The sequence below is a fragment of the Corvus brachyrhynchos genome, unplaced genomic scaffold (assembly GCF_000691975.1).
Source record: "Corvus brachyrhynchos isolate BGI_N302 unplaced genomic scaffold, ASM69197v1 scaffold175, whole genome shotgun sequence".
NCBI classification, from domain to species: domain Eukaryota; kingdom Metazoa; phylum Chordata; class Aves; order Passeriformes; family Corvidae; genus Corvus; species Corvus brachyrhynchos.
The window spans coordinates 2,555,663-2,567,163 of record NW_008238448.1 but is presented as its reverse complement, the minus strand read 5'-3'; the positions used below and the strand labels follow the sequence as shown (position 1 = coordinate 2,567,163).

Genomic DNA, 11,501 nt, shown 5'->3' with positions numbered 1-11,501 from the left:
CTGCTCAATTAATGCATCTAGCTGAGGTCAAACTAAGAGGACAGAAGTTAGGACTCCAGGCTCCACCTGTAATTAATGGAGAGGTATTTTTAGGGGCAGTTAATTCAGGGCATTTAAAACAGCAGAGAATAATTTGCTGTTGAAGTTTCCATTCAGTTACCAGCAGTGGACCAAGGTTAAAACTAGCAAGGGTGATGGAGGGGTTGGACAGACCAAGAAAAACTTCATACTGACACAGTTTCAACCTGGCAGCATCTGTTACAGTTTTAGGGTACAATTTTGTGTCATTTCTTCGGATACAAAAGCAGCTTATAAAGTTTCCTCTACTGCTTGCTGGTATCCAGCTCTTGCAGAGAGGGCTTTTTCCTGCTTCCCGTAGGTCTCTCTATCCATGTTTTGTAACAGCTTGTGGGACCCTGCAGCAAATCGGATTACTAAAATGACTGGGGTTTTGTTGGGAGGTGCTTTTTTTGTTTAGAAACAACAAGGGTTGTGGAGTGTTTGTTTGTGTTTGCCCTGAACATCTCAAGGATCTGGTTTGGGCTAAACCCACAAACCATGGCACAGCTGGGCAGGAAGAGGAGCAGACTGCATCTATATGCTTGTGCCTGAAACCCTTTCCAGCTCTGCTATTAGAGAAAATAGAGGGACTTCACAAACAGCATGAACCACCCTGATAAATAATGACCTGGTTTTGCATAGCTGGGTTTCTGGACTATTGAATAAACCCTGGCTGGCAGTAAGTCGAACATGTTCATTTTGGACTTACAAAGAAAATGACAGTTTCAGCTTTTGGGTCCCTGAACTTGCCATGTTGTTTGAAGTATTGGATTAAAGGACAGGTTTGGAGATGGACTTTTTTCTTTTTTATAAAAAATACGTGTAACTGTCTGTTATATGTAGTCTTGTCTCTTCTTAGAACTGTATCCAAACAATGTGATAGGGAAAGGTGTAGAAAAAAAGTACCTCAATTAAAAAGTTTAATATCCCTTGCCTTCTGTGAAGGGTTAGGTGTCTCTTTTACTCCATACTTACTCCTGTACTGACTCGGACACTCTTGACTTTCTTCAAAAACCTTTTCTGATTAGCATGACCTAGATGAAACTGCATAATTCTCTCCCTTGTTCTAGAAAAGTTAAAAGACCAGAGGAGGAGCACAAGACCTTTGCAGACCCACCCTTCAATCCATCTCATTCCAAAGCATGGGGAGGGCTTCAGATCCCCTTGTGATCCCCACAGCCACTGAGCCCAGGCTTGCTAGGAGAATTTAGTTTTACTGCAGTGATTCCTGGATTACAGTTTTATCACTTCAGTAGTAAGGCTTTTCTTTTTGCACTGTATTATTCTTGAATCTTATGTCTGTTTCTTTCTTGAGGTGTTATTTTCTTTTTCTTTTTCCCCTTTCCTCCTGCAGTCAGATGTACACTGCAAATGGCACAGACAGTGCCTCCTATTGTGGCTCAGGCTCAAGACTTCACATATGTAAAATGTGACTTGCAGCACTTTCTTTGAAGCCTAACCACAGCCAGGGAGCTGTAATTGCAGTCTTTGATTTGTGCCGACTTCACTTGTGGATTGGGCTTTGCTAGGGCATGCCTCGCCTGGCGAGACTTCAGCTGCAGCCCCCCAGTGAAGCCTTAGATGTGGGAAGTCTTCAGTCTCCTTAGCACATGCCTGTGGTTTCTTGAAAAGAATCCTGATTTGACCTGTTTTATATCTGTAAGGCAACACCATCATCACTCGTATTTTTTAGGTATTATTTGGTTTATCAGCAGCAGAAGCAATTTCCAGTGTGTAGCCTTAATGTGCAGCTGGGGAAAGTCTGGGTTCTAGATGCTGTTTTCAGGATAGCTACTGTGTAATTTGCTGTACTGCAGTATTCGCTCGGAAATAAAAATACGTGGAGCTTCCCTGTGCCTGTCCCCTTCCAGAATCACCGTGGTATCTGCAGCCTCTCTAGAGGAGCTGGGCACAGTTAGGAGCTATGGAAAGGAGGCAGGTGCTGCAAAAGCTGCCTCTGGATTGAGAAAGAAGCAATGGCCGCTGTTGGAAAAAGCTGAGGGCCAGAGCAAGGCCGCAGTCGTTATTTTAACCTCCTGACTTCAAAGACAGCTTGCTGGTAAGGGAAGGGGGGAGGAGGCAGGGAACCATCTCAACAGAAGAGCATTTCATTTCCTTCAGTGAAGTAGACATTCCTGGCTGCTAATGGGGAGTAGCTCTGAATCACAGCGCTTGTATCAGACTGCTGTGAACTACTGGCCTGGCGCCTCAAGGCCATTCCTCAACAGGAAGCTGAATGTTTTCATGTAAGACTGAGAGGAAAACCTTCCCAGGAAGAGCAACCTGGACCAAACCTTTGAAAATCCGGGATGAAAAGGCACAAAATAAATATAAAGCTGCAGGGTGCTCTCCCCAGTGTTTCTCTGCTGTTTGCTTGGCCTCTCTTTCATGCTCCTTGGAAAGGTAGAGCCCTTCGTAGCTCTTTGATCCGCACGTGTTACGGAGCACTGCGCTACTTTATAAAAAATAAAAAAAGAAAAAGGCAGGAAGCTCAGGAGGCTTTTTTTAGTTGGGACATGGGCTGGTTTTATGAGGAAATAGGAACTGAATTAGTCAATACAGACCACCTTTGTTGAAACTGCTGGTTTGCCAGTGGACTTTTAGCTATGCTGTTTAAGAGGCCTCCGTGGCTTTAAATGTCCTTTTGTGGCTACCAGCAGCAGGTGAAAGTTATTTCTTATGTATCAGGGATGGCAGTATTTGGGCAAGGAGGGAGTCTGCATCAAATCTAAGCTATAAAGAACAGTGTGCTATAAATTCATGCTTGTGTTTTCTAACTTAGTCTGCAGCTAAACTTCAGTGCCCTCAGCTTTCCTTTCCACTATAACAATAGCCATGTGGGTGACCTCTGATAAGGAGTCAACTTGTTTAGTACGACTTTGAGGCCTCAGCTTATGTTGATTAAAATCAAAGGGTACAAAATCAGTTTTGGAGACTTTCTACCCTGGACTACATGAGGCAGTGTAACTCCTTACGCAGGAGTTGCCCCTCTACTATGGGTGAAACGTTTTGCGTTGTTATGGTTTACATGGAAGCTGCAGCAGATGCCAGGTGGGTGCTCAGTCATAAATGGTCCTGGTTTAAATACTGCTGAAATTTAACATAATGTAAAATTTGCTGACTAATTCAGCCTGTGGCTCTTGCAGGCTTAAGCAGTTTATCTATAAGTTTTCTTCATAAACTTGTTCTGTCTTGCCTCTCGTGACTCAAGGTGCTGGCAGTGTATCTTCTTTATGTGACTAAGCATTTTGTGTTTCTTCTGGTGAAAATTTGTTTACCTTCTCCACTGAACTGCATTCTTGTGCTAATTTTGATCATTCTCAGAAGCTTTGCTCATTGAACCCTCTATTTGTTTAGCAATTGAGTGGTACGTGGAGACCTAGAGGTTAATGTTGATTTTTCTGAGACACCATTAATCCCCAAACAGTTACTGGAGAGCATGTGTCCATGTGTCGAAAAACATCTGACTCGTTAGGGAGATTTTGGGTGGAGACCCTGTTATAACCCACTTGTCTGGATCAGAAGGGTGAGGGTGATGGTTGAGTTGGCAATTGCATAAATGAGCTGATGTAACCCAGAGACCTAGTGGGGAAGGACTGTTCCTCTCTGGATGAGCAATTCCTATTAGGCCTGTACTGTGGGCTATTTCACATGCTCTAAGAACATAAATCCTTCCAAGATCCTAGTGAACTTTACTGATAGGGATGAGGCCCATGGTTCTTACACAGCTGGAAGGTGTTCCCTACCCTGCTGAAGAGCAGAACAAATCCTCCCCAGTCATGAGGACGGATGGTAGAATCAGTGTTCACACAAGCCTCATCCACCACATTCCTCTACCAAACCGCTTGCAGAAGGCAGCATTTTTTCATTTCTGCAGGGAGGAGAGCTTGAGGCTCTGAAATAGAGGTTTAATTGACCTCAACCACTGCACTGCAGTACCAAAGCTTGAGGATGTCTAGTTTTGTAATGGTATCTGGGTCAAATGTTGTAGATAATTGAAATCCACTACAAAAGGGAAGTACTTCTGTAATATGCTGGATGCTTAAAACCCCATCTTTCTAGTTGGTATCTCTTTACAATCCAAAGTACTTTCCATAAACATAGTTGCAAACTTCAAGCAAAAGTAAGTAGTAATAAATTCTGCATTTAACTTTGACATTGTAATGCACATTCCACTAATACAGTTGTCATAAGAGTTACAGTGACCCATCATCAGCTTCTTTGAAGAATTTTTTTTTTAAAAGGCTTCACGTAGTCCTTATCACACTCTCTCTCTCTCTCTCTCTTTCCCCCCCCTCTTCCCTGTAGGTGGGAAAAGAAATGCTTTCTCAACTTGCAAAGCAAAGGCGGCGACACCAGGACCCCTTCTGGAGATGGAAGCTTGTTAAACCCTAGGTGTGTCCTTCATCCACACAGACCACCCCCAAGGAGTCTGTCTAGGATGTCATTCACCCTGATGTCACTGCTAGAGACACTGAATCATAAAGACAATCACTGCCAAAATCCTTCACTATCACGAGGTCCAGCCCTGATATAAATAGAGCAAACGAGCTCCTGGGTCAGCAGAGCAGCTTTTGTCTTCACCTCTGCCTTGCACTCTCAAGCCCCCGTCTCATCTGTGCCCATATTGAGTCAGCAAACACAGTAGCATGGCTGTCTCTGCCTGCTTCAGCCAGCAGAATAATGTAGACCACAGCTGCCCCATACAGCACATCAAGGAACGGAATTTGCCTGGACCAGGATGACGCGCTCAACCTTCTTTTTATTTAATGGTGCGACAGGATCAATTTTGGTTTTAGCTTTTTTTAAGAAACTTGAATGCTTTTATATTTTAACTTTTAGTTTGTAATTTCTTTGGTGTATATTTTACTAGGTATGAGCTTTTAAACAAGTGTCAGAAATCTGAAATACTTTTTAAATAAAATGAGTTTTTCTTTTTTTTTTTCTTATTTTTTTTCTGCCAGAGGAAAAATCTGTATGGAAAAAAGGTGGCTGTTCTGTTAAACTATTTGTAACAAATAGTGGCCTCTCAGTCTATATAATACAGTGTCCTATAGAACTAAATAAATGTAACAACAGTCAGCTGGTCAGTAGACATGTTAGTCTCGCATCATCTACTCTGTAAACATAAGCAATACATCCAGCAAATCTGACTGCAGTGAGTTCTCCTTCTCACCCATTCCCCTTCTCCTTGTAAAAAGCCCAGCACTTGAATTATTACTTCAATTGTTCTGTATTTGTATCTGTTTTTGTTAGCCTGTTAGTGGGATTTTATGCCAGTTGTTGAAATGAGCATTGATGTACCCATTTTTTAAAATAGTAAGGCACAGCCTTTGCCAAAAATACTGTCAACCATTTTTTTTTTGTCATTCCAGTTTGAGTTAATGTGCTGAGCATTTGTTTTTTAATAAAAGCTTTGTAATAAAACTAAAGTTAACCGTCTTTAAAATTTGCTTTAAAAAAAAAAAAAGAACAGTTTTTGCTAGAAACCCTCAAAGGTAGAAGCACACTCAGGCAGGCACAGTCACTTGTAAGGCTGAAGACTCTTGGCTCAGTCTCCTGTTGTAGGAAATGCAGTGTATCTGTTTGGCTGTTTGCTCATCTGAAGTGATTTTGGAAAATTACTTTTTCTTTGAAAAGTGAGCAGAAGTCTCAGTTCCATACCAGAAATAAGGAATGGGGAGGCTCAGTGTTCCCTTACGCTACTCAGTTAGCTTTGGCCTAAGTGGAAGTACTAAGGATCCCTCCATCTTCATTTTCCTAGCAAAATCTTAGGGAGGGAGCAGTGGTTTTAGGCCGATGATTAGGAATATGGATTCCCTTCTTTCAGGATGCAGTCCATGCCACACAAGAGGTAGAGGCCTGAAGTTAAATTTCTTATAGCTGTATAAATTATCCCACAGCCAGGGACTGAAGCTGGCTGCAGAATCAGCTGTGGAAGACCTGGTTTCATGGTCTGAGATCCAGAGTCAGCATGGCCTGCCTACTGCCAATGGTGCCTGGGAGATGCTCCTGCCATAGCAAGCAGCACAGCTGCCTCACTTCTACTAAGGAACTTAAAAAAACCAGACACCGGAGGCATAGGTAAACTAGTCCACTGATTTGTGAGTGCAAAAGAAATATTATGAACTGCACATTGAATCATCATGCCTTGTATTCCAGCTCACCAATCTTGTTTGGTGTGAGACTGGACTGAGTCAAGCTTAAGCTACAAGAAATGACATAGGTCAGTTACTGCCTAAGGAAGCTTTGGAATTGGATTGTTTATAAATGACCCTTTAACTCTGTTGCATAAGAAATTTCATAATTAAAAATGTTATAAAACAGCTTCCTCTTAAACCAGCGTGCACTGCATGCATGCCCAGTTTTAAGGCTGTAACCAGCATATTAGTTCTTGCAATACTTATTTCTAGCAACTAGTGATTATGTTAAAAAAGAAGAAAAACAAGTGACCAGGCTCTCAGATGGCAGGAGAAAATATCTCTTGAGAGAACAGCAACTGTATGCTGGAATTTTGCAAGACTTGGCTATGTTTCCATTCAATTATCCCAGCCTTTGCTGGAAACTTGTCTGGCTTTTGGTTTGGGGTTTGGTTTTGTTTTTTAAAGGGGAAAAAAGGCAAGTACTTAGTGCAGTAATTGCTCTAAATCAAGGATTACTGCAGTGAGATCTGCAAATTACATGTTCCAAAGACAACAGTTCTTTTTAGGACTTTATAAAACATGACTACTTTGTTTAGATTTTTTAATGGCTATTTAAAAAGCCATTTACCCATTCTGAAAAATTGTTCCCAATAGAAGTCTTGGCTTCATGTAGCACATTGTCCCAAATACACTGTTGTGAACACTTGCCTGTCTTAAAGACGAAAGGTCTTTCAGCTCTAATAGCAAAGAAAAAGAATTTGGGAGCTAAAAATAATATCTCTGCTGTTAACATACAGTGAACACGCACCACGTGTTGGACTCATTCATAGATCAAAGACCTTTCACATGCAGCAGCTATGGGAAAGGTTAACTAATATGCAAGGCTTAGGATGCTGACATGAGAGCACCTGAAACAGAGTAACCTCGCTGTCCTGTAATATCCCCTGTGACTTAGGTCTGTGTCCACTCCTGCCCTCCCCTGCTAATTGGCATTTGTTCCTGTGGGACCGAAAGAGCAAATTGATGTGGGCCCTCACTGTTCTGTGCCAGCTTGTCAGTGGAGACAGATGAGCCAGTAAAGATGGCCAAGCGATGATGTTGCTACCCTGGCAGTAAGACTAGGTTTAAATCCTTGTGACACAGAACAAATTATTTCAGGTGAGACTCAAAACCAGCACCAAAATTCCTGATGTGCAATTTAGGCAGAAATTAGAATCTAACCATGTCTCTTTTGGGTGCCTGAGGAGATGAATAACCTGTATTTCCCCCAGAAAATATCTTCAAGAATTTAAATGCTCCTACCTAATGGCTGAGTTAATTATCCAGACACTTCTGTACAAGCATTCACAAACCACTCTCTGCCCCCACACTTGGTTCTGTGCATATGCTAAAAGCAGTTCTTGTATGGATCACAGCACGGGTAGTCTAGTTCATAAACAGAGCTATCCCAGTACCTAGGAAACACACAGCCTTCCCCCTCTCCTCACCAAAAACAGCAGACACAGAACAGGGGAGTTGAGCCAGGATTATTTACAGCTGATCCGGCCAACATCACAGGATGGTCTGGCTCCTTAGGCTTCTGGATCACCTGGACCAGAGCCATCTTCCCTGTGTTACATAAAAGAACAGTCCTTCAGCTAACTTTGGCTTCTTACGCAGCAAGTGATGACAGATTCACTAATTGTGCTTATAGGGACTCACCAGCTCTACAGAATTATCTTCAGTTGTAGTTTCCGCTTTGGATTAGCCAACAGAAAAGGCAGTAACTTGGTTGTACAAGGGACAGCTTGATGGCTGGGCCAATTTGCAGTAGGACCTTAAGGACCCAATCCTTGCTCCAGGCTCTAGGACAGCAGAGTCCACAGCATCAGTTGTCTGCACTCCTTTGAAACCACTACAGCGCACAAGGCTTTGAAGCAACCATTCTGTTTCCTGGTGGCCTCCTGCTCTGATCTGCATGGCAGCTAATTAGGCTAAAGCAAGACTGGCAGAAAATGAAGAACACTACTGAGACTAAGAAATGCCCTGTAACCTGTCCCATCAGGCAGCTGCAGTTTGTTCCCTTCATTTGCAAGGGGACGAACATGCAAAGCCGCCTCTCCTCCAGCACAAGGGACTAACACAAAGTAGAACATTAGAGGGGAAAGAAGTAAGTCCACAAATAGCCAGAAGTCTGTCAGCTATGAATACATTTCTTCTAAGTCAGGTTAGTGAAAAACTACTGGGCTAAAAAGGAAGTCAGCCAAAAGGAGAGCAGCTGTAACAGGAAAATGATTGGCTGTAAACACATTCCGAGATGAAACCAAAAACCTAGAAAGTATGCCCCAACGCATTCACTTTTCCACGACACATCAGGAAGAGAAACTCTGGATTAATGTATGAATTTACCCTTTGAGTCTCCTCACAGATACGAAGCTCAGCTTTAGAAAGCCAAGCAAGCAAATGGGCATCTGCCCAGGAATAGGGGTGTATCTGCCAGAAACAGGGGAAACAAACCTCTTCATCACCAGGCTTTGGCCAGGTCAAAACAAGGACTGAAATACAGCTTCCCATCCTCCCAGATAAACAGTCATACCTTCAGGCCATGGGATTTAAATTATGTCTTCTCTTTGGCTGGGACACTCCTGAACAACCATGCCTTCACCGAATCACAGATGTCTGCTCAGCTGAGATAACAGTCACTGAATACCTGGTCTGGGAACCTTAGAAAACTAAGGTTTTCTTCTTGTGAATGATGTTCTACAAAACACATTTTGATAAACTCACCCATCCCACCTTCCAGAAACCCAGCACATACAAATAAGCAACAGGTTCATTAACCTGTCAGCTATGGAAACCAGCATAGACCACCAGAGCTAGGAGAAACATTTGTTTCACACTAGAAGAACTCACCCAAGAAGTGCTCTGTCCTGTTCACTGTGCTGAGAAAAGGTAACTGACATAATAAAATCTTCAGCAGAATAAGAAAAATAACATACTTCAAAACTTAATGATGGTCAAGAGATTTATTTGGAGAGGCCATTCTTTGAATTCGTATGAATTTCCTACAGCTAAGAAAAGCGGCTAAAAAAACCTACAGGATATCTATCCGGCTGAGTTAGGACATCTCTGTCTAAGAGAGAAAAAGCCACAGAAACAAGGACTCAGATCTTGACAAAGGAAAATACTATAGAAGGATTAAGTTTTCTTGGCATCTGCCTGTGAAAGCAAAGTGCTGGGTAACAAAAGAGGAGACAGCACACGGCACAACATGGGAGTGACTACAGCCCTTGACTAAAAAACGCCTGAGATGGACAAGATTCTTACATTCTAGTTGCTGCTTTTGCTACCCTGAAATATGTTTCCTTTTTACTCTTCTCTGTGAAATGTTTAATTTTGTCATGACTAACATCAGCAGCAACAACTTCTTTCATTCTACACTCTATTAATGCTAAATTAATGGGCAGTAATCATATTTGCAAACAAATCATGTTCCAGAACAGTCACTACTTTTTTCCTGTAAAGACCTGCTAGCTTCAAACTGCACTCAACTTTTTATGACAATATCCTGAAAGAATTCACAGTCAAAACACCTTAATCTAATAACCCTCAATAAATTTAACCATGAATGGTTTTAGTCACTGTTTGAATATTCTAATTTTATAAGGAAGATTTCACGGATGGTCTAAGTTTCCCTTTGTGTGGGACAGGTATAACTGCGTGACCCAGAAAGCAAACCACCCACAGCACTCAGTTAATCACTGAGCAGCCTAATTCTGCCAATACTAGTACTCTAAAGCAGGGACTACCCATATTTAATTGTTTAGTAAATGTGAATTTACTGAAATTACATACTGAAACTGAATACCACATAGTTTCTCAATATTCAAGTAGTTTATTCCCTTCTTCCTCTAGTCCATTTGATTTCACTTCTACTCTAGGGTTTCTCTCTCCTCCTCCTTCTCTCTTGTATTTGACTGACTCCTCTGCTCTTGGCCTGTCCTCACTGGCAGGAAGAGTTCCCTGATGATGGAACAGCATTGCTAACTGCTCTTGCCCATTCAGCAGCAGTTTCCTCTTTCCAATGACCTAATGCTGGATCTCCTATGAACCTAAAAAAATAGACTTAAATCTAGCACAGGTCTAACACCTATACTGTATTTTCATTCTGTCCAGTTTGGAAATAAATACAATTTGAAGGAAGAAAGGGGAGAAAGACTCTTTTCTAGACAATTGAAGGAAGAATTTCCCTGCATATCTGCTCCCCAAGCACATTTGAAGGATGGTACTTCCTTAGCTCCCTGGTATGTTGTGAGGATCAGATACAATTATATGTAACTCATGTAAACCACAGACAGAAGAATTAAGGGATATTTTAAATGAGATGCATACAGCTACACTACAGGTATAGTTATGGTAACAGCTACCACACAATTATATAAACATGGAATATACTGTATTTATCAACCAAAATTCAAAGAATTCTTCAGATCACCTTACTCCAGCAGTTGTCTCACTAGCTTAACCCTTTGCCATTTTTGGGCGGGAGTTAGCTCACTTTCAGAGGCAATGGCAAGGAAACTGAGACAGAACAAAGCACAGAGAAAGCTGATGGGCGTGGACTTAAGGGTTTCACCTGAACTATTTTATCTTGGGTACCTACTGCTAGTGTAGCATTACCCTGCCACAACCCTAGGGAAGTGTGGAGAGACCCACGCTCAGGCGGGGGGTGTAACTAAGCAGAAATAACAGCTCACAAAAAGATGAAATGGAAAAGTGCAAACACCAGTTCCAACTACCCATCACTTCCAGCTGAACCATGAAGACTAGGCAGGACTTTCTCACCTGTCCCTTTACCAGATTTCATCCAGTTTCTTTTAGACATTGTGGCCAATACTTGATTAAATTAAGTGACTTGCAGATGACATCTCCTAACCAGGAAAAGCCTGCCACATTCTTCGCAGCATGGAGTAGTTGGGGTTGAAGGATGTCCTTGCTAATTCACATTTTGAAATCACTTCTAGTCAAAGGTATCTAAAATCCTCTAACACATGCTGGATTTCCAGCTGCCAAATATCAAACTTTGTTACTTCTCTCTCCATTCCCCAGCAGATTCAGCAAGTTCTTCAAAAAAACTTCCTTGCATGCAGAAGGTAGAGAACATGGCACTCCTTTTAGATTGATTTTTAGATTTTATTTCCCAATTTCAATATAAATCAGTTGTAAGCTGAGCTATGTGCCTGTGGACTAGCACTACTCTCATAATATGAATTACATGAAATTCTAAGTCAAACTGATACCAGCAATAGCCAAGCCCAG

At 41.9% G+C, this 11,501-nt stretch overlaps 1 protein-coding gene across 5 annotated transcripts in view; it reads left to right on the top strand.

Annotated features, from left to right (window-relative positions):
• LEF1 (lymphoid enhancer binding factor 1) overlaps positions 1-5,492 on the top strand; it is a 69,775-nt gene extending 64,283 nt beyond the window's left edge. For all 5 annotated transcript variants that reach the window (XM_017736804.1, XM_017736805.1, XM_017736800.1 and 2 more), the window contains one exon: positions 4,369-5,492. In XM_017736804.1, the coding sequence (XP_017592293.1) occupies positions 4,369-4,448 (80 nt within the window). In that variant the 3' untranslated portion in view covers positions 4,449-5,492. The remainder of the gene's footprint in view (positions 1-4,368) is intronic.
• The last annotated feature ends 6,009 nt before the right edge of the window (positions 5,493-11,501 follow it).